This window comes from Puma concolor, chromosome B4 (genome assembly GCF_028749965.1).
Source record: "Puma concolor isolate L17-30 chromosome B4, mPumCon1.1.hap2, whole genome shotgun sequence".
Classification (NCBI taxonomy): domain Eukaryota; kingdom Metazoa; phylum Chordata; class Mammalia; order Carnivora; family Felidae; genus Puma; species Puma concolor.
In genome coordinates, this window is record NC_141673.1 from 47,446,667 (window position 1) to 47,474,208 (window position 27,542).

The 27,542-nt window shown below is 39.1% G+C and overlaps 1 protein-coding gene across 1 annotated transcript in view; it reads right to left on the reverse strand.

Moving 5' to 3' along the window:
• Positions 1–287: 287 nt before the first annotated feature.
• Positions 288–27,542, reverse strand: part of KCNMB4 (potassium calcium-activated channel subfamily M regulatory beta subunit 4) — a 65,256-nt gene continuing 38,001 nt past the window's right edge. The window contains exon 3 of the mRNA XM_025926713.2: positions 288–815. Within this exon, the coding sequence (XP_025782498.1) occupies positions 647–815 (169 nt within the window). The 3' untranslated portion in view covers positions 288–646. The remainder of the gene's footprint in view (positions 816–27,542) is intronic.

Here is a 27,542-nt window from a genome sequence, read left to right on the forward strand (position 1 = left end):
CAAAGGGAAGTGTTGGAAGATATGTTTTCCCAATCTTTGAGGGTCCCTTGATGAAGAGTCACAGAAATGACTGAAGACTGAGGGAACAGTGCAGTTTTCCTTTTTCAAGCAGGAGTCAAAAGGTATTCTTCAATAATGGAAACTGGGGATCGTACTGTGAGGTCAAGATTTGTGCAGGGGTCCTTATCTCTAAGTGCAAGTTTCATCTCGCGGAATCAAATGAAACCAAGACCCTTTTTTAAAACCGTGGTGTTCTAAACGTAAAAAAAAAAAGAAATAGAAAAGAACACAGACCACTCTCTTTTAATGTTCTTAAGTAGCAGAAATCATAATGGTTTGTATACTACACTGTACAATTATATACTGTTACTTTCCAAAGAAAATTAACTTCTTATAGGATTTTCTGAAATGGTTACTCCATACGGTTAAGAGCTTGACCCTTCAGCCATCGCTACGACACATGGCATACAATCTATGAGGTTCCAAGTCTTCCAGTTGTGCCGGTCTCTGCTGCCATTGAGGGAGGAGCCTCTCAGAGACCTCTCGTAGCCCCTTCCATCTCCTGCACCAGGAAACAGCCTCCACAGGTAGATGTGTGCCGATGAGCGCAGTTTCTGTGCTTTGCTTGCCACAAGCCTACTCCCCTTTAAGAGAATTTGCGCTTCTTCATGGCTTCTGCTTTGACTGCCAGGCTCTTGGCACAGATGGTCAGGACCACAATGAGAACGCCCACCACAAATGTCACCAGGGGCCAGAGAAAGCAATGCAGGAGGACAATCTCATCATGCGTGCGATGAAGGAGCACATCATCTGGTCTGCAAGACAGTGGAGAATGGGAAAGAAAGAGTGGTCAACTGCCTTGACATGGCATAAATCTACACCCTGGAGCTCAGCTTGCTTTCTAGCCCAAAGGGAATAATCATTGAAAGTGAAGACCATGCTCTGGCTATAAATACTGTATTTTGAGGTTCAAATCCATTACCAAAAGTTCTGAGGTCTTGAATCAAGTAATTGGTACAAATTTGCATATTATCTATAATATAATTTACACGTTGTGAAATGCAATCTTTTACATTACTATTTTCCTGCATTTTAAGTTGTCTAACATATTCCATTTTCTCACTCACCCTTTAATGAATGCTGGTCAAAGTGGCATGAATCAGTCTAAAAAATTACTTGTGGGTTGACATTCTCAAACCCAAAGTAGACCTCAGCACTTAGGTGGGACCCAAATGATCTTAATTCATAAAAATAATAAAGTCGCTGTTTGAATTTAGTCAGAAAGATCTGTGGTGTAGTCTTCAGGTCAACTCAGCTCCATTATGTGAAGGTTTTTTATTAATGAACAGATGAGTGAAATGGTTAGATTTAGTGCATTTTTCCATGCTTCTGGGTGGGATCAGTCATCAGTTTAAACTACTGACTACTTTCTTGATAAATTTTGCAAAGTCTTAGCAATATATTTCTATCTTACCAACACAGGACCCCGCTTTCAATTCCAGCACTGGTCTCATTCTCAAGAAGTAAAAATGAGATGTGTTTCACAAGCCATGATTTCTCATCTCTGGCCATTAGAGAGAGAGCTTGGGACTTTAGCTTTCATACAAGAGGTTTACATTTTGTGAGATATTTCCATTTCATCCCCAGGAAGGTTTGTTCTATTTAAAAAAAAATTTTTTTAATGTTTATTTATTTTTGAGAGAGGGAGAGAGAGAGAGAGAGAGAGAGAGAGAGAGAGAGAGAGAGCGCACACACACAGGTGGGGGAGGGGCAGAGAGAGATGGGGTGACATAGGATCTGAAGCGGGCTCCATGTCAACAGCAGCGAGCCTGATGCAGGGCTCAAACTCACGAATTGTAAGATCATGACCTCAGTTAAAGTCAGATGCTCAACAGACAGAGCCACCCGGGCGCCCCAGGTTTGTTCTATTATCCTAGAGTAGCAGTGCTTCCTCCAAACAAGGAAGAAAATGATGCAGAACAATTAATTCAATTGCCCTCAAGAACTTCGGAAGCTTTAGAGTACAAGGGCAGTGCATTTAACAAAGAAATGCCTTCTTGAGGAGCTCTCACTGATCACAGCTTTCATAATTCAAGATGAATTTTTCCAGAAGATTGACAAAGAATGTTGGGTATTTCTCTTCTACCTATAATGCAACCATCATGCAGCATTAACAGTTTTGCAGCTTAGCTTTGAAATTACATAATCCTTGCCCCTTTTTTGTGCATAATATCATTTAAGATTTTGCACATTAAGTGAGATTTTTATTGACATTTTATTTCATATTATTTCAGTTAAAATTTGTACTAGATAAATGCAGAGTCATTGTAACAATTAAGCAAAAAGCATTCCAGCTCGCAGAAGTTACTCTTTTTTTCTGAATTCCTGTAGCAACACATTGTCTTCAAGACTTGTGCTATCATTAACTTATGATACATGTTAATGTACATATCCGTTTCTCCTGGAAAGCCCTTGACTTTGTCATTGTCTGTTACTGTACACATAGATGTTGCTAAATAACCACTTGCTACTGATGACCGGGAAACTATCTCTGTTTCAACATGTTATCCATGCAAAATTTCAAGAACCTTAAGCCTTGAGTGTAGACAGTAGAGGCCTAGGTCCAAATACAGTCAGGGCACAATATAATTAAGTCCTATGTTACAGTCTTTAAAACCCCAACCCCCAGCACTGCCACCATTATTTTCCCAGCCACAAGAACTCACAGCTGTCAGCTACCCCCACCAGAGTGTGCAAAGGAAGTAAAAGCTCTCTCGGTTTCAGATCTCACATTGAGGTCTTTAATCCATCTTGGGTTTATTTTTGTGTATGGTGTGAGAAAGTGGTCCAGTTTCATTCTTTTGCATGTAGCTGTCCAGGTTTCCCAGAACCATTAATTGAAGATACTGTCTTTTTCTCATTGTATATTCTTGCCTCCTTTGTCATAGATTAATTGACCATATAAGCATGGGTTTGCTTCTAGGTTCTCAATTCTCTTTCGTTGATCTATGTGTCTATTTTTGTGCCAGTACCATACTGTTTTGATTGCTACAGCTTTGTAGTATAGTGCATCTTGAAATCTGGAATTGTGATACCTCCAGCTTTATTCTTCTTTCTCAAGATTGCCTTGACCATATCACAATAAAAAGCTTTTGCAAAGCAAAGGAAGCCATCAACAAAACAAAAAGGCAAATTACTAAATAGGAGAAGATACTTGCAAATGACATATTCAATAAGGGATTAATATCCAAAATATAAAGAGAACTTATACAACTCAACACCAAAAAATTTAATTAATAAATTACATAATCTGACTAAAAATGGGCAGAAGACCCAAACATTTTTCCAAAAAAGAAATAACATGGCCAACAGACACCTGAAAAGATGCTCAACATCACTCCTCATCAGGGAAATGCAAACCAGAACCTCAATGAAATATCCCTTTACACCTGTAAAAATGGCTAAAATCAAAAAGACAAGAAATAACAAGGATTGGCAAGGATGTGGAGAAAAAGGAACCCTTGTGAACTGCCGGTAGGAATGTATATTGGTGCAGCCATTGTGGAAAATAGTATGGAGGTTCCTCAAATAATTAAAAGTAGAAATATTATATGATCCAATATGGGTATTTACCCAATGGGGGGAAAAACACTAATTGAAAAAGATATATGCACTCTTATGTTTACTGCAACATTATTTACAATAGCCACGATATGGAAGCAGCCTAAGTGTCCACTGATAGACAAATGGATAAGGAAGATGTGGTGGAAATATATACAATATTATACAGCCATAAAAAAAGAATAAGATCTTACCACTTGCAACAACATGGATGGACCTAGAGGGTTTTATGTTAAGTGAAATAAGTAGGACAGAGAAAGACAAATACCACATGATTTCACTTATATGTGGAATCTAAAAAACAAAACAAAAGCATAAACAACCATAAAGTAGAGTCAGACTTATAAATATAGAAAGCAAACTGATGGTTGCCAGGGAGAAGGTGTTTGGGGCGGGGGGGATGGGCAGAATGGGTAGAGGGAAGTAGGAGGTATAGGCTTGCAGTTATGGAATGAAGAAGTCATGGGAATGAAAGGCAGAGCCTAGGGAATATAGTCAATGGTACTGTAATAGTGTTGTATGGTGGCAAATGGTAGCTATATGTGTGGTGAGCATAGCATAACATATAGACTTTTGAATCACTGTGTTGTACAGCTGAAGTTAATGTAACATTGTATGTCAATTATACTCAAATAAAAAATAAAATAAGATAAACTGCAGTATTACTGATTTTTTTTTTTTTAATTTTTTTTTCAACGTTTATTTATTTTTTTGGGACAGAGAGAGACAGAGCATGAACGGGGAAGGGGCAGAGAGAGAGGGAGACACAGAATCGGAAACAGGGTCCAGGCTCCGAGCCATCAGCCCAGAGCCTGATGCGGGGCTCGAACTCACGGACCGCGAGATCGTGACCTGGCTGAAGTCGGACGCTTAACCGACTGCGCCACCCAGGCGCCCCACTGATTTTTTTTTTAATCTGTCTTGGGATGGCCTTCCTCCCTCACTTCCTTCCCACCTTCTTTTCCCCTTCGCTCTCTTCCCCTTCTTTCTTGGACAGTTCTATTCCTCCAGAATCTATTGGTGCAAAGATGAGCTACATTCTTCACCAAAAGGGTGAGAGTGCATAAAAATGTAAATGCACTTAATACACAGAACTGTATGCTTACAAACGGTGAAAATGGCAAAAAAGGGGGGGGGTAAGGACTTGTATTTTTAACACTATTTTAAGTAATTTGCATGTAATTTCCATAAGTGTTTTGCGGTTAATTTTCCAGTAAAATGCTTCATTGAGTATTGTCTTTTGTGTTCCTTCTTGAATCACTATTAATGATACTAAATCCTTTATCACAATACTGTACAATTGAACCAGGAAAATAGCCACAGATGAAGGTGGTTGGAACCACTATACATATTTCCTGAAACATTTAATAAAAAAAGAATGTGAGTAAAAAGGAAAGGAGGAGTGAAAATAAGAACTGAAAATTCTGGACCCGGATATTTGTTTTATTTAGAAACTTCTTGGCATTCCAACTGCTATAAGAGCCCTTGGGGCAAAATTTTATTTTAATATTTCAAGTGACAAAACATCATTCACTGGAGATAGCTATGTTGAATCTGTAGCAGCTTCAAAGCAGTCTTTGAAGCAGAAATATTATATAAAAATGTTCATATTTCTTTACAAATAATTGTCTGTTTCCATTTCATACAGTTCTAAGATGCCCCATAGTATCCTTCAATGGGAAGGAAGGGTAGCAGAATATGCCACTTTGGCATAAGGTTATTTTGAACTGAAGGTAATTGAAAAGAGACAGAGATAAGAAAAGCTCTCTGCCCTCCTCTTATTTGCCTAAAAGCAAGACATACATTTATAAAGGTGCCTTTCTTCCTCTCTCTTCCAGGAAGGACAAAAGTTAATCATTGGAGACAATTCTAGACTTTTATCAGCCCAAAAATGGCACCAGAGTAAATTATATAACAAATTTTCCTAACTAGCTCTTACTTTCCATCAGTTTCCCCATATATTTACCTTTCGACATTTTGCTGCCCTAGAAACTCAAAGTCCTTTTCCTTTGTCATATCACTTCTCTAAATATGTATTGCCTTTTTCTTTAAAAAAACTAAAAAAAAAATTTTTAACGTTTATTTATTTTTGAGAGAGAGAGAGAGACAGCACAAGCAGGGGACAGGCAGAGAGAGAGGGAGACACAGAATCCAAAGCAGGCTCCAGGCTCCAAGCTGTCAGCATAGAGCCCAATGTGGGGCCTGAACCCACAGACTGTGAGATCATGACCTGAGCTGAAGTCAGACGCTTAGCTGACTGAGCCACCCAGGCGCCCCTGTATTGCCTTTTACTTAAAGATGCTATATAAGCCCAAGTTCTAACCACCTCTTTGAGCTATGCATCACTGAGTGCTTCCACATGTACACATGATGCACATGTTAATAAACTTCTGTTTTTCTCTTCTTAATCTGTCTTTTGTCAGTCTAATTTACAGACCCCTAGCCTATGAATCTAAGAAGGGTAGAGGGAAAAGTTTTTCCTCCCCTATAGGAAAAAATGATTTCTCAGCATAGTAATGCTTAAGTTCATCATTCAGTTAATAGGATTTACTGAGATTATCTTTAAATTGATCCTGTGATGTAATTAAAGTCTGGTTCATTTAACTGGGACTTTAGTGTCTTAATTTAAAGCACTCCACTACCCCAGTTCCCTCCAATTTTAGGAGGCAGCTTTGGCTTTAGAATTCAGTTTTCCATAAATCTATAATGGTAGGACTGAAGGGGAACATTTTTTTAAAAAAATTACCATTTTCAATATTTGGCAAACTGGATAAATGGCCTGATGAGATCTGAATACGATGTAGTATAATCAGGATAGTGATGAGGATGTAGGCAATATGAAAAAAAAAAAAAAAAAAGGATGATTACTCTGTATTTGAGGACTTCAAAGAAGTAAACAAGGTATTTTCTTTCGGGTGTGTAAAAATACTAATAGCAAGCACTTTTAAATCCTAAGAGGGGGTGGGTACAAGTGTCATAAAACAAGAGAAGTGCTACGAGTACCCTTAGAAATACTTTCCTAAAGGTTGGACTTACCCTGAATACAGCCTTGAAAGTATATTGTGAGTACATTCTTAAATAGTTAGCATTTGTTAAGTGTTTACTACCCTTCAGGTGCTCGCATAGAGTGTTTAATCTCACTTGATCCTTAAAATAACCCTGTGATGGCCAAATTTTTCATTGTCATTTTAAAATAAGAGAAACTAAGGCAAAGAAAGACTAGTTTACTCAAGATTACACAACTTAAAATAATGACACAGTGATTCGGAAACCCTATCTGTATGACTTTCAAACCTGTACTATTTATTTACCCCTCAGCTGGCTTTTCTCGAATTCAAGCCCCCTCTGGTATTTGCTGAAATGCAACTTCTTGAATCTCAACTCCTGGCTGACTACATCAGAATAGGGGTTGTAGGACCCAGATACCTGCATTTTTGAGAAGCTCCTGGGTGATTCTAATTCATAATCAAGTTTAGGAAGCGCTGTGTAAAGCTCTAATAGTTTAAAAGAAAAAAAAAATTGGTGTGAAACATAGAGCTACTTATCTGGCTGTTTCTGAAACTGTCTTAACTGATTCTTATGTCCGGGTTATTGTCATGGCCGTCACATGCTCTTGTGCAGAGTGTTTGGTGCATGAAGATGTCCTGGAATAAGACTGGAGGAGAGAAGGAGTGAGGTGAGGGGTAATGGAGGTAACAAGGGAGGTAGAAATCCAGCCTGATACTAGATTTGCTCGGAGGGGGCTTTTGTCCTAATTGGCAAAAAGGTACCCTATCAGCTAGCAGTAGACCTGGTTGTACCAGATAAAAAAGACAAAAATTTGGTATACGTCATCCTAAATATAAAAAATATATTCTCTTTGACTTTGCCTCACCAAATGAGATTTCTTCTAATTCTCAATACCTGTTCTGTTCACTGACAGTGAGAGAAAATGGTGACCTCTTTTTTTTTTTTTTTTTTTTTTTTAGGCTGGAAAATTAAACTTTAACTTATCAGTTAAAGTTTACCAGTTCATGTAAAAATCTGAACTGCATAATAAGTTACTAGTGTCCCGTGATGGTAACTGTACCAGTGAAGAGAAAAGATGATGATCCATGAGATCCTACAGGAAGTAGAAATCTTTTTATATTTATTACTTAAGAACTTTCCTTTTCATGTTCATGTAGACTGCTAGAAAGTTCAAGTTTTGGCCTGCCTTAGCAAGATCATACAACTTTTTTTTGCCAGTCAGACCCCTCATGCTTTGTCTTATTTTCTGCACATGTTGCTAATTTATTTTATCTTGCTAAATTCTGTCAATCTTTAGAGCACTCATTAAACCCTTCTTAGAGTAGGTATATATCAATGATCTACATTTGCATATCAGGTACTCAATAAACCTTAAAAACTTTTTTAGTTGTCAGCTTTATCCATATTTCCATGAGAAACAATATACTACATCATTACAGGAACTTGCACTTATGTATGTATTTTGTTGCAATCTTAAAGTCAATAAATGCTTCATTATATCACAACCATAACATAATTCTTTAGGCATAATGTCAGTCCAACATGCCAGGCCTCTGGCATAGAAGCACAGCCAAATGACATGAAAAATGTAATGATTTCATCCTCCAAATCTTCTGAATAGGTCCTCTCTATTCTTGCTCTAAGCCTTGCTTATTATTTATAACATGACCTACTTTTTGAAAGAATCTTAAAGAGGTAACAATAAAAACAAGACCTAAGTACAATAAAACCCTTAAACTGACAGTAAAGAGCAAATACAATGTGATTAGGATGAGAGAAAGAAAAAAAAAAAAGAAGGAAGTCCAAGCTAAGAAAAGCTCCTGCTTTAAGCATAAGTGGAACTTAACCTCTGAGCATCCCAGTACCCAAGGGAAAAAGAACAGAGATGAGTTACACAGCTGCCATTAGATTGAAAAAAAAAAAAAAAAAAAAAGGAAGCATGCCAATTCATCAGAACAAACGCTTTGCTAGGGCTACACTTAATAAATGAGATGGTGTGTATTTTTACATAAAGTAATCTGTGTAACACATTTGAAAGGCTAAGACCAGCTTTACAAAGCTAGCTAATGAAATTATGTGAGGAATTTTTGCAATACTAATTCCAAGGTCTCAGATCTACTGAATCAGATTGAGGTTTTAAACAGCTTTCCAGGTGATGCCAATGATTACTCACATCTGGAAATAAGTGACTTAATGCTTTTTAAATATCAAATGTATCAGCTTGGTTTTTGACAATAACTTAAGAGCAAATCGTTCAAGACTGGAATCACTGACAAGCATTCTATGTGGCTGGTTGAAGGGAGCGTCTTCTGTCAGGTTAGAGTCCTGACATGGAAGTGACAAAATGATACTTTATAACAAAAACCGAAAACCTGACATGCATTCATTCCCAGATTATTTTGTCTATTGGAGCTAGGTTTCAGACAGCCTTTGAAAGTTTTCTCTAAAGTCTCAAATGTATCAACAGATATATTTTTTTCAATATATGAAGTTTATTGTCAAATTGGTTTCCATACAACACCCAGTGCTCATCCCAAAAGGTGCCCTCCTCAATACCCATCACCCACCCTCCCCTCCCTCCTACCCCCCATCAACCCTCAGTTTGTTCTCAGTTTTTTTTTTTTTTTAATTTTTTTTTTCAACGTTTATTTATTTTTGGGACAGAGAGAGACAGAGCATGAACGGGGGAGGGGCAGAGAGAGAGGGAGACACAGAATCGGAAACAGGCTCCAGGCTCCGAGCCATCAGCCCAGAGCCTGACGCGGGGCTCGAACTCACGGACCGCGAGATCGTGACCTGGCTGAAGTCGGACGCTTAACCGACTGCGCCACCCAGGCACCCCTGTTCTCAGTTTTTTTTTTTTTCTTCAACATTTATTTATTTTTGGGACAGAGAGAGACAGAGCATGAACGGGGGAGGGGTAGAGAGAGGGAGACATAGAATCGGAAACAGGCTCCAGGCTCCGAGCCATCAGCCCAGAGCCCGACGCGGGGCTCGAACTCACAGACCGCGAGATCATGACCTGGCTGAAGCCGGACGCTTAACCGACTGCGCCACCCAGGCGCCCCTGTTCTCAGTTTTTAAGAGTCTCTTATGCTTTGGCTCTCTCCCATTCTAACCTCTTTTTTTTTTTTTCCCTTCCCCTCCCCCATGGGTTTCTGTTAAGTTTCTCAGGATCCACATAAGACTGAAAACATATGGTATCTTTCTCTGTATGGCTTATTTCACCTAGCATAACACTCTCCAGGTCCATCCATGTTGCTACAAAGGGCCATATTTCATTCTTTCTCATTGCCACGTAGTACTCCATTGTGAATATAAACCACAATTTCTTTATCCATTCATCAGTTGATGGACATTTAGGGTCTTTCCATAATTTGGCTATTGTTGAGAGTGCTGCTATAAACATTGGGGTACAAGTGCCCCTATGCATCAACACTCCTGTATCCCTTGGGTAAATTCCTAGCAGTGCTATTGCTGGGTCATAGGGTAGCTCTATTTTTAATTTTTTGAGGAACCTCCACACTGTTTTCCAGAGTGGCTGCACCAATTTGCATTCCCACCAACAGTGCAAGAGGGTTCCCGTTTCTCCACATCCTCGCCAGCATCTATAGTCTCCTGATTTGTTCATTTTGACCACTCTGACTGGTGTGAGGTGATATCTGAGTGTGGTATTTCAAATCAAAATGATGATGAGGAGTGACGTTGAGCATCTTTTCATGTGCCTGTATCAACAGATATTTAATTGAGATGCCACAAGAGGAGACTATGTCATAGAAGGTTTTCAGGCAGGAACTGCTGACCACTGATTTCTAAGCTGGAAAACCTTGATGTGGGTATCAATAAATGTTTTCAATTTTAGCAATACTCTATGCTATGAGCTTTCTAGAAGGAGACTGAATTAAAATGCATCCCATGAAAATAGTGACTTGACCTATTGATTGTTGATTTTTAAAAGACCTCAAAAGATTTTTTTCTACCAAAAGACATTGAAGATTAAATGATAAAAACACTGAATTTGGTTTTGGCATAAAGCTGTCCTTATTGAGAGTAATTAGCCAATATGTTTAGTTGCTGTTTGAAGCAATTATAAAACCTTGGCAACAGAAAAGTATGCTTGTCTTCTTAAATGACCACAGGAAGGCACTTGAACAGCTAATCTGAAAGCTGTATCAAGTTATGGTATAAATTACAGTGGGAATACAGAGACCGGAACACGGAGATCCTTTGCAGTATTCTTTACGATGATTTGTTCTATCATGAGTGCATTTTTGCCAACTTGATTTCAGCAATGATATTGTGATAAGGGCTTTTAGAAGTTTGAGAAGTATTATATCAACATCACAGCTTTGGTCTGCAGATGGTTCTTATCAATGGATGAAAGGCTGTTTATAGATGTAAAAATGTTATAAATATTTACATTTTCTTAACTATCTTCTCCAATTAGGTGAACTTACAGCTGTAATATTTAATTGTATAATATTTAATTTAATAAGTCAAGCCTGACTATTCTTCATGGAGGAAATTAAATCAAGCCCCAGAACTGCAGTTTCTAGAGAGAAAAATTTACATTTGTCTTTGGCCAGATATACAGCAAACTGGCAGGTGTGTTATTTTGGAGCAATGAAGGGTTGAATTAATTTTAAATAGGAAAGATTGTGCCTTAAGTCCACCCTGATGGTAAGTCCTAAGTAGCCTTGCAAGTGTAGGGGAGTATTTCAGAACATGATCTTTAGTTAAACCTGGGTTTAAACATGGGCTTTACAACTTGCTAACATGATTTTAGGAAAAATACTTAAGGAAGGAAAGAAGGAAGGAAGGAAGGAAGGAAGGAAGGAAGGAAAGAAAGAAAGAAAGAAAGAAAGAAAGAAAGAAAGAAAGAAAGAAAGAAAGAAAGAAAGAAAAAAGGAAAGAAATACTTAATCCCTCCCTGTCTTAATTGTGTCATCTATAAAGTGGGGATATTAATATCTACCTTCCAGGATCGTCCTGAAGAGTAAATGAGACAATGTCTGCCAAGTGTTTAAGCAGATGACTGCCTAATAGTGAGTATTTAATATTCAGTAAGGGGTGGTAATAATAATGATTATCATTACAGATTTGGGGTTCACAACTCAGAAGATGATTTTAAAATGTTGGCAGTAATGTATCATTTGCAAATATCTTCTACAGTCTATGACTGTCTGGTTGAAGTCACAGGAAATTCCTTTAATCAAATTATAATTTCTTTTGGTATAGATGTCTTCATTTCCTTGGGCCTCCTATACCTTTGTAGTCTGCTTTCTGGTCCTATAACAGGTGGCTTAAAGGAAGAAACAGAATAGGTCTAACCAGCAAATGATTCCTTCCAATTCTAATACGTGCATCAGGAAAAAAATTCAACAACACTAATCTCTTGATTAGAACCACAAATAGAAGTTATCCCTAAATTTTTCTCTCAAGCCATCATTTAACATCATTAAATTACCCCATTGGAGATTGGGTTTAGCAACTATTTTCCGATGGTTAAGATGGCTGTCCTTACAAGTACAAGGTCTTAGGTCTTATAAAGCAGAGGCCCGGCGAAACCATTGAAGCCCTGAGCTCCCAGAGGAACACACTTCTTTTAAAGTTTTATTCACACTGTGTGGTAATTACTTTTTATATCTGTCTGTTTTCCCAACCTAATTCGAAGAACCCTGAGGTAAGGAGCCTATTAGGGATATTGCCTGCCTGAGAAGACGTCTCCTGAGTGCTCAGAAAGAAAGAGGGGTTACTGGCAAGGCCTGCAAACCAAGAAGATGCTTATGACTTGTTGTCTTAAAAAAAAAAAAAAAAAAAAAAAAAAAAAAGCAAACCAATGAATCCATCTTATTCTGAGGCAGAGCAGGTTAGTATAAGAAGGTTTTAATTATACAACATTTGTTGTTCTTCTATCAGGAAAAAAAATGGAAAGAGAATTTTTAAATTATCTAGATATTCTTGGAGATGAGGCAAGAAATGGCATTAAATTTATATTAAATCCCCTTCCTCTCCCACCTGCCCCCGCAAGGTGCTTAGGAAGAGTCACCTGCGTCAGTGACTGGGAATGCTGGATGGAGAGCATGACTTTCAGTTGGCTGATTTCATCAGAGAAGTGAAGGATTTTGTAAACCAGATGACGGTTTTGGTCCAGCAATTCCTGTGAGCTTTTCTTAAGAAATGTATTACTGTTCTTCATGGCAGCTTGGTCTGTGGCGTCTCTGAGTTACCAGGTAAATTATTTATTTCACATAGGGCCACAGGTATTCTTTGGCCAAACTGCTTAACTTTAGAATTTAAGCAGATATACTGAAGAAAAGAAGAAACCTACATTCTTTTATTTGAGACAAAGATAATTCTTATAATAGTTCTCACCTTGTGTATGTACTTTGTAGTTTCAATTTTATTTATTTAAAAAAAAATTTTTTTTTTAATTTATTTTTGAAGGAGAGCGATACAGAGCATGAGCAGGGAGGGGCAGAGAGAGAGGGAGACACAGAATCCAAAGCAGGCTCCAGGCTCCGAGCTGTCAGCACAGAGCACGACACGGGGCTCCAACTCACAAACTACGAGATTACGACCTGAGCCAAAGTCTGACGCTTCACCGACTGAACCACCCAGGTGTCCCTGTGGTTTCAATTTTAAAGTGAAAATCCAATACCATTTTAAATCAGTGTGAAAAAGATGGATTTTTCAATACATTGTGTTGGGACAATACTGGTCATTTGAAGAAAAAAAACATTTGCTCCCCATCTTCTTCTTTCCAAAAAACAAGAGAAAGAAAAAAAAAAAAAAAAGAAAATCCAGACATATCAAAAACTTAGTTGTACAAAACAAACCATGAATGCTCTAGAAGAACACCTGAGCTATAGAAAATAACTTTGGAATGAGAAAAAAAAATGGGTTTCGATTGTTTTTGTTTTTTTTTTTTTGTATTAGTATGTTCCAAGTATTCTATTGTACTTACTTATACTAAGAAACTATTCACTGTTAATCAGAAATTAAAATTTAACTGGTGTCTTATATTTTAATTTCCTAAATTTGGCAAATTTCTGATTATCCTACTTTCTAAGTAAGACATAAAATGCAAAAGACATTAAGAAAAGACAGATGATCCAACAAGAGAAACGTAAACATTTCTGTAAGCCAAAAACACTCCAGGGGCGTCTGGGTGGCTCAGTCGGTTGAGTGTCTGACACTTGATTTCAGCTCAGATCACAATCTCACAGTTCATGGGTTCGAGCCCCGTGTCAGGCTCTGTGCTGACAGCGTGGAGCCTGCTTGGGATTCTCTCTCTCCCTCTCTCTGGCCCTAAACATTAAAAAAATTAAAGAGAGGGGCGCCTGGGTGGCGCAGTCGGTTAAGCGTCCGACTTCAGCCAGGTCACGATCTCGCGGTCCGTGAGTTCGAGCCCCGCGTCAGGCTCTGGGCTGATGGCTCAGAGCCTGGAGCCTGTTTCCGATTCTGTGTCTCCCTCTCTCTCTGCCCCTCCCCCGTTCATGCTCTGTCTCTCTCTGTCCCAAAAATAAATAAATGTTGAAAAAAAAAAATTAAAGAGAGATGGAAGGGAGGGCACAGAACCAAGGGCGAATAAACAACAGTGACACGAAGCTACAGGCACACAGTCAGGAAGACAAAATCGGAACAAGAGGAAGCCAGGGAGAAATGCTGCAGACAATGAAAAAGGTAATTAAAGCTGGGTTTAAAGGAAGAATCAGAACAAAAACAGACAGGCTCCCTTCTTAGGACAAATGACACAGTGTTCACAGAGAGAACCCACAACTAATCAGCTCTCATTTTTCTTCTCTTCTCCATGGACGACAAATACTCTTCTATTCTATTTCATCTTTAACATATTATGAGTCAAAATAAAACATTTTATTTTAATAACAAATTTGTTATTATTAAAATACATTATGACCCAAACCAGGACAGCTGAAACCCAGGACAGCCGGGAGATGGTAAGAGATGACACGTCTAAGGGACTTCCTCTACTGGCTACAGGGGAACCACAGGCAAGAGTGTTTCTACTTCCAAAACAGGACTGATTTCCCACCTTTCCTTTTCTCATTAAAGTGGAAAGAATACGGCTCTATGAAATTTTCATCACATCATCACTGCTTCCTCAACACAATGAGGTCTCCAGACAGAGACGCACAGGTCTAATGGGGGAGCTGCGGGTCCCCAGAGATAACACTAGATTTGGATTTTCCTAACACAGCGGGTAGGAGTCTCCACTGACTTAGGGCCCATCACTCATCTCTCTACACCTCAGCTGCCTCATTTGTAAAATGGGAAATAAAACTCTTCTCAGGAGAGAAAATGAGGGTATTTCTGTGGAAAGCATTTTTCTATAAAACCATGTACAACATAGACAGCCTCTGTGAGATAGTAAGACACATCTGAATTGGTCTTGGCCGCTGGTTCCTGAACTCAGCTCCTAAAACCCTACAAAATTCCTAAGTGATAAGAGAATCAGGAACATCTTTTGTTCTAATGAGGAGACTCTAGGAGGGCACCTGAAGGGCTGCTGAATGGCGGCTGGGCTGGTCTCCACAAAGACCAAGCCATGGTTAGAAGCTTGTAACTTTCAGCCCCACTGCCCTCCCTCTATCTCCCATCTCTCTAGAGAGGTGTTGGAAACAGAGTTCATAACTGATCATGGCTTCATGATAAAGCCTCCATAAGTATCCCAACAGTACAGGGTTCAGTGAGCTCGTCTGGTCAGAAGGGTGACGCACACCATCTCCACAAAGACATAAGCTCCTACACTGGGAGCCCTCCCAGCCCTCACTCTATCTCTTTATCTGGCTGTTCATAGGTATCCTTTGTCATGTCTTTCAACAAACTAGTAAATGTGCGTGTTTCCCGAATTCTGTGAGCCACTCTAGAAAACTAATCCAAACTGAGGAGGAAGTCATGGGAACCTCTAATCTGTAGCCACGTTGGACAAAAGTTGTGGGTAACCTAGGGACCCGATACTTACAACTGGAGTTTGAAGTCGGGGGGCAGTCTTGTGGGACTGAACCCTTTACCTGTGGGATCTGATTACTATCTGCCCGTAGATAGGGTCAGAACTGATTTACATTGTAGAACACCCGGCTGGTATTATGGAGAATCACTTGGTATGGGGAAAAAAAAATCCTACACATTTGGTGATGAGAAGTGTTAGAAGTGAAGTGTTCTCTGCTAGGAATTGACCCAAGGGATACAGGAGTGCTGATGCAGAGGGGCACTTGTACCCCAATGTTTATAGCAGCACTCTCAACAATTGCCAAATTATGGAAAGAGCCTAAATGTCCATCAACTGATGAATGGATAAAGAAATTGTGGTTTATATACACAATGGAGTACTACATGGCAATGAGAAAGAATGAAATATGGCCCTTTGTAGCAACGTGATGGAACTGGAGAGCGTGATGCTAAGTGAAATAAGTCATACAGAGAAAGACAGATACCATATGTTTTCAGTCTTATGTGGATCCTGAGAAACTTAACAGAAGTTTATGGGGGAGGGGAAGAAAAAAAAAAAAGAGGTTAGAGAGGGAGACAGCCAAAGCATAAGAGACTCTTAAAAACTGAGAACAAACTGAGGGTTGATGGGGGGTGGGAGGGAGGGGAGGGTGGGTGATGGGTATTTGGGATGAGCACTGGGTGTTGTATGGAAACCAATTTGACAATAAATTTCATGGTAAAAAAAAAAGAAGTGAAGTGTTCTGTATGAGGAGTAAAGACACACAGTGGGGAGAGAAATGAGTTTTTTCATTATAGCCTTAAATAAAGCCCATATCCAAGTTTCCTAACCTGGGAGAGATGAATTTGTCTACCCACAGAATGTAACAACACGGAACCAGAGATTTTGAAAATCTGTGGCATTTTCAAAGCTTAAGAGTTGAAGGAAAGCTCACAGACATTCATTGTAAAAGTCAGCTACACTGAGACCTCTCTATAAATTACTACCTGTTAGACCTCTCTATAAATTACTGCCTGTATATTTTCACTCCTGCTGTAACAAATTTAGTGGCTTAAACCAATGCAAATTTCTTCTCTTACTTTTCTGGAGGTCAGAAGTCTGAAATCTGAAGGTATTGGCAGGACTGTTCTTTCTGGATGCTCTAGAAGAGAATCTATTTCCTTGCCTTTTCCAATTTCTAGAAGTTTCCTATATTCCTTGGTTCATGGCCCCTTCTTGGAATCACTCTTGCTACCATCATCACATCCACTACCCCTCCTCTCTTCCTCTTATAAAGACCTTGAGATTACATTTAGGGTGTAACTTTCCATAACAAGACTCTTTACTTAATCATATCTGCAGTCTTTTTTTACCATATATAGTGTTGTAAGGTAATAAGGTATGTTGACACAAATCCATGGGGATTAGGATGTGGACATCTTTGGGAGCTAGTATTTAGACAACCACACTACCATAACCTGCTATCTTATATTATAAATAGTTCTTTACTAACACAAGTCTTCTACCCCTGGCCCTAATTAGTCATTCACAATTAAATCATCAACAGAAGCATCCCCCCAAAAAAGCACTAGATGATAAACTCCTTTCTATTATCCCCACCTGAGTTATAAAAAAAAATACTAAGAGGTCCAAACTCCCAGTTATGCAATAAGTAAGTCACAAGGATGAGAAAGCACAGCACAAGAAATACAGTCAATAATGTCGTAATAACTTTGTATGGCAATGAATGGTAAAGACACTTACTGTGCTGAGCATTTCATAATGTATAGAATTGTGGGAACACTATGTTGTGCCCTGAAAGTAATACAATATTGTGTGTCAACTCTACTTCAATTAAAGATACAAATCAAGGCTAAAGAGTGTTTACCTTTTTGATCTTTTCCCAACATCTGTCCTTTTATTATGATAAAGGCATTCACTATAAAACACACCTGCCCAGAGATATTAACACTTTTCTTTTTTTCATCCGCAACATTTTCCTTCCGTTGTGCCTTTGCCTGCTTAGAGCTCCACTACTTCCTTTACCACCTGCTGCCCCTAATCGAATCAGTCATGGAACTTTGAAACTTTTAATACAATACATCACTGGAATACTCCCTAAGGAATGGACACCTTCTTTACTACAGGATTTACTTTTTGTCTTAGTAGTACATCTTTGCAATTCCCTTTTAAATTTTATTCCTTACCAAGTGGTCAAAGATTCTTGATTCTTTTTTACTCAGATCTTTCATGAAACAATATGTCACTAATGGTTCTCCGTATTAATTTTAACCACAATCATATGCTACGTCGTAAGTTTGACCTTCCCAAACTTTCTCTCCATTAGCTATCCTTCAGATCTTTTTTTTTTTTAAATTCTGAATTTAAAAAGTGAGGTAGAGGGGCGCCTGGGTGGCGCAGTCGGTTAAGCGTCCGACTTCAGCCAGGTCACGATCTCGCGGTCTGAGTTCGAGCCCCGCGTCAGGCTCTGGGCGGATGGCTCAGAGCCTGGAGCCTGTTTCCGATTCTGTGTCTCCCTCTCTCTCTGCCCCTCCCCCGTTCATGCTCTATCTCTCTCTGTCCCAAAAATAAATAAACGTTGAAAAAAAAAAAAATTTAAAAAAAAAAAAATAAAAAAAAAAAAATAAAAAGTGAGGTAGAATTTCCACATGTGGAAAGAGAAGTAATAAGTATATAGTTTAGCCAGATCTTCATGTCATTTTAATACGGTTGATTTCTGATCTTTTTATTTCTATTTTATAAAAAGTTTTATAATTTCTTTAATCCATTTTACTATTTAAAAACTCACATTATCCCATACAATTATTTTTTCTCATATTTGAAGATTGAAAATGTATTATTAAATCAGATTTTAGCAAGAGGTGGGGAAGCTTAAGGGTGGGCCATTATGTTCCCAAAGGAAGTCTTTCAGAGCCCATTTTCCATCTCAGCAATACCTATTCCTGGAGAAACATCCTCAGAAAATGGAAAATGTTTGATTTATGACGTTAATGCTCAAAATGCCCTTCTGTTTTTCAATTCCTTATTTAGAGGAACTAATTCTTAAACATCAAGGAAACACACTGTAATCTAGCATGTCCGAGAATATGGTGATACAGAAGGGACTTCCTCAACAAGCTAGGGCTGAAAGAGACTGGAAACAACAGCACTAATTAAATCATGACATCCCAACATTCTCCTCACTGTTCAAGACAAAACAACAGGGCCTCTTATTCACTTCGTGAAGCCAAAACCAAAGTAGAAGAGAGAAGCTCTAATTATAGAAAAGCCTGCACACAATGAAAGGCTAGTCACCGAGCAAAGTAATTATGTGTTTTTTTCTCAAAATCTTCAAACAGGGTAGAGGCTCCCCTTTGAAATTACATAAGATGATACCCAAGGGCTCAAAAAGTTGAGCCAGTGTCTTCTATATCCATTCAATAACCATGATCCTAAGATCCTGATGTTCAAACCTACTCCACTGTTTCAGGAGAAGGAAGTCATGGGTTGCACCCAGCATAGTAACTGCACACATATAAAAAGACTTGTCTGAAAGATCACTTTAACAACCACATTTTCTATCATCTCTCTAAGCTAAATCATGTTCTCAGCCCTTGCTCCAGGCAAAGAGGACACTGCAAACTAGCAGAGGATATAATCACAGATCATACACTTGCAACGTGGGTGTGAGAAACCGTTTCCAGGGAGAAATGACAAACATACTGATGCACCCAAAATATGCATATGAGGAGGGATTCCATTGGGTGTTTGTAAAGTTGGCAAGAGCTTCAGAATTTGGTTCTCAAGGAAATAAGGCGGGTAAGGAATCCCCCCAAATGTCAACGTGTCTTCTTACCATCTGAACAATACTGGGCACATTGTGTGCAGTTGAAATGTGGCATTTAAAAAAGGAGGTTGAGAAACATGTTCCCCGTGATTTTGACGTAAAATCAAGATGGCAGGCCCTCCTTAACTAGTAAAATATCAGTAGGGTTGGAACAATAAGGGCCCCCCCACCCACTCATGACTCAAATGCAAATACCCCCACAAAGAATCGTGGTCTCAGTGGGTCTGCCCAACTCCACAAAGCCTGGATTTTTACCCAGTGGTTCCCCACACCTAGAAGAGCAGCACACTGTGCTAAGCTCAAAGTGAAAACTCCATAAATGTTAGTGTAACAAGAAGGGAATGGGGCGCCTGGGTGGCTTGGTTGGTTGAGAGTCCGACTTTGGCTCAGGTCATGATCTTACAGTTTTTGGGTTTGAGCCCCGCATCAGGCTCTGCACTCACAGTGCAGAACCTGCTTGGGATTCTCCCTCTCCCTCTCTCTCTGCTCCTCCCCCTCTCTCTTTCAAAATAAATAAAGAAACTTTAAAAGAAAATAAGAAGGGAATGAAAATCGAAAGCCATAGAGTTTTAGTTAAGCAAATCTGGGGGAGGGGGTGGGGGGGGGAAAGGAAGATCTTAGACTTCATAGGAATTCTTTCAAAGTCTACATATACTTGTTTGAAATTGTAAACACCATAGAGTTATTTGCATCAACAGTCATATGTATCTGCTTGTATTCTTACAGATCGTGACAACTATTTTCAGAACATTTCTAAGAGAAAGTGACCATGTTCACTATTCTTTGTCATTTTAAACTCTCTTCTTCCTGCTTAGGTATTTAAATATCTATCGCTAGCCTGTCCAATCAGCTCCTGTGCACCTGACTAGTGTCACTGGTGGTTCCTCCTTCGATTCACCTGCCCCACCCCCACTTAGATGCTTTTCCCTGCTGCTCCCACACATAGCGCTGTCCCACATTGAGCACACTAGCAAAGGCAGCCAGCGCCTAGTGAAGTCAATACCAAACAGCCCAGGCAGGTGAAGAGATCTTCTGTATTCCCCAAACCTCTGAAAAAGATCTTGTATCCCATCCCACAACATAGTCCTAGGATATCATCATTAATGTCTGATTTGGTGAAGACCAATTCCTTATAATTAGATCTTCAATGAAGAAAATTAGCCAGTTACCACAACCTATTTCCTTTCATACACCTCTCCTAGCAGCATGGCTCCATTATTTTGGCAGCTCCGAAGAGAAGATCTGAAAAATGTATCCTGGGTGGCGGAAAAGTGAATTGCGTTTCTTCTTTATTTATATAAAGCTCAAAGGAAAGCTCAAGGGAAAAGCTCAAAGGAAACAGGGCTACCTCCTATTACAATATCATCATTCTATAAGTTTCCCAATTGTTAAGAACCCACTTTATTAAAATGTATTATGCACCAAATTATTGGTTTTTAATTAGAAAATTAGCATATATATACTTTGTTGCTGCATGTAGGAAGATAGAAATATGTTAGCAATGAATCATTCATCCTAACTCCTAAAATGTATAGTAAAGAGTACATGAAAAATAGCTCTATATTCTTTTTTGTTATAATTTGTTAAGCGGTTATTTCTCTGGGTAAAAGTACATGGAACATATACTGAAATACGTCTACACAGTAAAAGTAGTCAAATTAATTGCGAAGTTCTTTTCCTAATTGATAAATCACTATTTAGAAAACAGAAGTTGTATGGAGAAATATGTGTAACACAATGATGACTTACAGTACAACAGAATTTTTTAAACTTGACTAATTAAGAAGACCCTGTCAGTCAATGTCAAAGTTTCTCTTGGATGTGCCAGTAACTTGACTTTACTGTGGTAACATGCAATATTCAAAACTCAAGAAAATACATGTAAATGGCCATCAGATTGTTGGACTAAACATGATAAAGAGTTTGAAAATCACTAAAAATTATAGGCATGGGTATTCCTACGGAAATTTGTTTTCTTTTCCTCTCCCATGAGACTAATATTAATGTCCCAGATAGGGGCCAATCCTTTAGGCCTTCAAGGTCCTGAAGCATGGAGCAAAGCTGCTAATAACCCAAGACAGACAGGTAGCTCGTTGTTATGAGCTACACACACTTTCATGTTGTTACCACAGCATAATTTAGCCTAAGCTGACCACAACACCAAGATAAAGGCCAGAGGCCCTACAATTTCATTAAGTAAACAGCCATGATGGTCGAAATGAGTCCTCTCTTGGTGTGCCTGGGTGGCTCAGTCGGTTGAGCGTTTGACTCTTGATTTTGGCTCAGGTCATGATCTTACGGTTCTTGAGTTCAAGCCCTGGGTCAGCCTCTGCGCTGATAGCACAGAGCCTGCTTGGGATTCTCTCTCTTCCTCTTTCTCTGCTCCTCCCCTGATGTACTCTATCCCTCTCAAAATAAAATAAAATAAAATAAAATAAAATAAACATTAAAAAAAAGTCCTCTCTTAATCTAAAGCACAAGAGCAGTTTAAAGATGCACATTTGAGCATCTTACAAGATCTTCCTGGTTCTCATTCTCTTCCAGTTAGCCATTCCACAACACTTGCAGAACACCTACAACGTGGCAGGCACCAGGGCTATGCTTATGCGGTGGCTCTCGCTGGCTGGCTATAGGCTGGATGGCAGGAACACTGTCTGCTAATGTCTGTAGTCCCATTACCCAGCACAACGCCAGGCACGCATGCTAGGTGCTCCGTAAACGTTTGTCGTTTGCTTATCGTTGAAACGCACTTCAAAATGTAATGAACATTTGTACATAGGGCACAGGTAATAAAAGGGGAGTACTTAAGCGTGCCTGGGAAATAAAAAGACCTATCTTTTGAGAAGACATGAAAGAACAGGAGTTTAGAATCTAAGTTTCTTGGGAGAAGACACAGTGTATACAAAGGCCCAAATCCTTTGGCATTGCATATTATTTTGCCACCAACGGTACATTCAAAGAATCTTATAGTAGTTTCATTGATCAGAATTGATCGAGTCCCTTATATTTTCCTATCCCATATGGACTGGAATCCTGGGCTGATATCGGCAGCAGTACAGCAGAGTGTTTAAGAATATGGACTCTGGGGGCGCCTGGGTGGCGCAGTCGGTTAAGCGTCCGACTTCAGCCAGGTCACGATCTCGCGGTCCGGGAGTTCGAGCCCCGTGTCAGGCTCTGGGCTGATGGCTCAGAGCCTGGAGCCTGCTTCCGATTCTGTGTCTCCCTCTCTCTCTGCCCCTCCCCCGTTCATGCTCTGTCTCTCTCTGTCCCAAAAATAAATAAACGTTGAAAAAAAAATTAAAAAAAAAAAAAAAGAATATGGACTCTGGAAGTACAGTGCATAGGTCTGAATCTTGCTTCTGCCTCTTGCCAGCCATGTGACTTGGGCAAGTTGATTAACAACTCTGTGCTTCATTCCCTCATGTTTAAAGTGAGGATTATGGCAGTAATGTCTTTTAGGGGTGTTGTATGGACTCAACGAGATTCAGTGTATAAAGCATTTAAACAGTTTCTGGAACAGAGTAAACACTCTATGAAGGTGTTGGTCACTACTGAGTAAAGCCAGGGGAAGACTAGCAGCTAAACAATCAGGTGTCTGTCTGTGACCCAGTCCTTTCCGGTATTTTTACCAATAACTTGGATAAGGGACTCGAAGTCATTTTGATTTACAATTACGATAACATTTTATGATGAAAGAAATAATAAATATGGTATGTGCCAGAATCAAGATTCAAAATAACCACAAGAGAGTGGAACAATCAGAAAAAGCAACAATATATATTTAAACAGGGATAGATTTTAAATTCTTGCATTTAAATCCACAACACCATTCTCACAAGTTTAGAAATGGCGGGGGCAGGGGGAACCCGTTTTAAGAACAGCATGTATAGGGGCGCCTAGGTGGCTCAGTCAGTTGAGCGTCTGACTTCAACTCAGGTCATGATCTCATCGTTCGTGAGTTCAAGCCCCGTGATGGGCTCTGTACTGACAGCTCAGAGCCTGGAGCCTGCTTCGGATTCTGTCTCTCCCTCTCTTTCTGCCCCTCCTCCGCTCACGCTCTATCTCTCAAAAATAAATAAACATTAAACATTAAAAAAAAAAAAAAAGAATAGCATATATAACACAGATGTGGGAGGAGTAAGTTTGATTAATTATAAGCCCTGCATGAATCAACAATGTGTTGTGGCTGCCAAAACAATGCTATGTCAGGCCCCATTAACTGACTTTAGTCTCTAGATTTAACAATCGTAGCAAAAATGTTCTAGCCTCCCCTTTATAGGCCAGCTTCAAACACAGTAAGAAGAGCATCGTAAACAATGACAACAGTGATGGCAGCGTAGACCGGAGAACATCTACTGTCTGAGGATCAGGGTCTCGGTTCAGATCTTAGCCTGCTCCTCCCTGGCCACGTGACCTTAAAGACTGTTTCTTCTGCTGTAAAACTCGGATAATATGCTCTGTGTTCCGACTGAGACCGTAGCACTACCCAAGATGAAATTTTTTTCATCTTGGTAATGTGGTAAAATATATATGATATAAAATTTGCCATTTTAAATATATAATTTAGTAGCATTAATTACATTCATGATGTTGTGCAACTGTCACCATTAACGATTTCCAAAACTTTTTCATCCCTCCAAAAGGAAATTCTATAGCCATTAGTCAGTAACTCCCATTTTCCCCTTCCCCCAGTCCCTGACAACCTCTAATCTGTTTTCTGTCACTATGAAGGTGCCTATGCTAGATATTTCCCAAATAGTTGTTGACAATTAAAATTGTTTGCAGGGGTTCCTGGGTGGCTCAGTTGGTAAAGCATCCGACTCTTGATTTTGGCTCAGGTCATGATCTCACGGTTTGTGAGTTCAAGCCCCACATTGAATGCTGACAGTGGACCCTGCTTGGGATTCTCTCACCCTCTCCCCTCTCTCTCTCTCTCTCTCTCTCTCTCTCTCTCTCTCATGAAAAATAAATATATAAACTTAAAAAATATAAAAATGTTTGGAATTAGAATGGGCTTCTTTAGGGAGAGGTGATGTCCATGGTCACCATGTTCAAGTAGAAAATGGAAAATCTTTTCAAAAAAAGGTTGTGGCAGGGATTCACTTTGAGTTGGAGTGAATGACTAGATTGTCACCCAGGTTTGGATACCCTCTACCTGTGCTAGAAGCTAGTTCTGGCCCCATCTTATCTTAGACGAAACTGAGGCACAAGCTTTGTCAGTAAGTAGCCCAAGGTCACACACACGGTCACGGAGAGAGCTATGGTTAGAACTGAAGTCTCCTGACGCACAGCCCTGCCCTGCATTCCACCCTCTGACGGCACTGTGCTCTGTGACCTACTTGTCCTACGGTTCTTGTAGTTTTCCTCCTAGATTCCCCCGGAGCTTTGTTTGATGGCTGCATCCACAGTCTTAAATGAAGAGTGATTTAATAACATCAAATTCTTTGCTTTATTGCCACATGATAAAAGCTGTTAGAAGATTAATCTGCAAGTATAAAAACACTTTGAATGACCATCAGAAAACAGACCCTCAGGTTTATAAGTCACGGACAGCCTTTGGGATGTCAGACTTTGAAAAAATTCTGCGATGAATTCTACGCGTATCCCGTGGCATACTTGGAGAAGCCACAGCAATCACTGCTTTTTTTTTTTAAAAAGTACAAATTTTGAGACTAGAGAGAGTTTTCAATCCTGATGTAATCTCCCTTAATATGTAACTAGACACAAATGTATATGGAAAAGATTCAATTTGGGTAAGATTCCAGATTCACTGTTTTGTTCTTTAAGACTCAAGCTATATCACTGGATTCAATGTCTAAAGAGAAAGCCAATATGTTCTTTTAAAATTTTACTACAGCACCAGTCTCTTCTTTAATGGTACATTATAAGAAATACTTTTCAGAGTAAATAGTAACCCAAAGTAAAAAGCTCTATTAAAAATTGCATTTTTACCAAATATCAAGTCTAGTATTTAGTAATTCATCCACAACGCAATAAAATTTCCCTATGGAATTTGTTCAAATTATCAGTTCCTATCTTTATATACGCATTTTCCCCCCATCTGTATCCCAAGAGATCTGCCAGTAAAGACGAGGCTTTTTCTTTTAGTAATTTGTCCTATAAAAAAACCAAAGGAAAACTTAGAAGCCAATGAAACAAATTCGTCATATAAATATATTAAAAGAAATCTGGTTTTAGGGCCTCAGAAGTCAAAAACAAATGCAAAGACATTGCAAGACTCACTTACAATTGACCAATTGTTTTTTGCCGTATTGGTTATAAGTATACGTAGAGGCATGTATACATGCATGTAAGTGGTGTCTGTCTCACACAACAAGAAATCCAGAGGTCAGCAGGCCAGGGAAGGGGCAGCTGCTCAATGATGGTGCCGGAAGGCTGACTCTTTCTATCTTTTTGCTCTACTCTCCTCAACACATGGACGTCCTTCCTCATGCTTATCACCTCAAAGCTGCCCAATGGTTTCTGCACTCCTGGCATCAAGCCATGTCTCTCCACTTTTCTGCCAGAACAAAGGGAGTGGGAAAAGGAGGCAGCAGTACTTACATCAGGAAAGAAGAAGCTTTCCCAGAAACCCCCAGTTGATGTTGCCTCCAACGGTCACCCAGGACAGAAAGCCAGAGTCATCCAATTCCCTCTTCTTCTTAACCTGCAGCCCTACCACGCATCATGCGCATCTGTAAGTTGGTGGATTCCACTTCCTTAAAGTCTCGTGTCCATTCCCTCCCTTCTTTCCTCCATTAATTTCACCTTTGCCCAAGCTCTTTTCACCCCTTGTCCAGGCTGGTACAAAACCATCTTCCACACAGCCACCAAATTGGGCTTTCTGAAACACAAATGTGATTGTCCACATTCTTCCACCACACATCAAGTCTCAAACCCTTAGCATATATGATTCAACCTCTTCAGGTTCATCTATACTTTCCCCCTAAATGTACTTTCCAAGCATGTGAAGCTCCTTACATATTCTTCCAGTTGCCCGTGATACTGTAAATCTTAATGCTTTTAAACATGCTATCATTTTCCCTGAAATTGCTTTCCCTGGTCTTCATTCATCTCGAAAAGTTTTACTCATTCTTTAAAATTCAACCCAAACTTTTCATAAGATAGATGATATAGATAGAGAGATAGAGATAGAGATAGAGATAGAGATAGAAATAGAGATAGATATCTCCCCATTATTATAGAACTTACTACACTGTATTCCAATGACTTATTTACATAAGTGTCTTTCCTACTAGTCAGTGAGTTCCTATAAAATATTATTATCTTATCTTTGACCACCTCTGCCTGGTACATAGCAGGTGATTAATAAATGCCTGTTGAATAAATGAAAGAGTAAATGACTGAAGTGGTGGTAATTTGATGGATGAAATCTAGGACACTGAAAAGGGTAAAATCATGATATAAGAATGATGAGCTATTTTGTAGCAAGAAGATCTTTGTTGCCCCTAAAATGATATTGTTTATTTCTAGGGGAGAGAAAGTAAATACTCACATAAGTGAGTTTTCCAAATAACTGAAGTTTAACCTTTTAAGTTGAATAAAAACTAACAACAGTGCTAAAATATTATTGGTAAAAATATTTCCAAAAATGCATTACACATTTCCTTACCTTTTAAGGAGAGTACACTGAACCAAATTTAACCTTTTTCAATGACTCAGTGTCATAATTATGAAACTCAATTATTGTGGAGGTAGGAAGACGGTCTCCTCCCCCATTAAATGGCTCCAGACAGTTAACCACTTAGTCCTTTGCTAATTTTCTTTCTCTTTCACCATTTGGATTTTATCTAGCATCTTAAACTGTTGTAATTGTACAAGCCCTCAAAATCAGAGAATCACAAAACCATAAAATTCAAGAGCTTAAGGGAATCTTAGAGATCATTTAATCTAACAGTCTATCAAATTTTATAGATAAGAACACTAAGCCCTAAGTAAGTGAGCAGTCCTAGTCTAATTGGTTGCTTTTAATCTTCTATATTAATGGCTTTCAAACTGTGTTCTAAAGAGCACTCTCTTCAATTTCAGGTCAGGCCATAATGTCCATCTTCCTCTAAAATGCTAAGGGTAAACTTAATTTAAACATATATA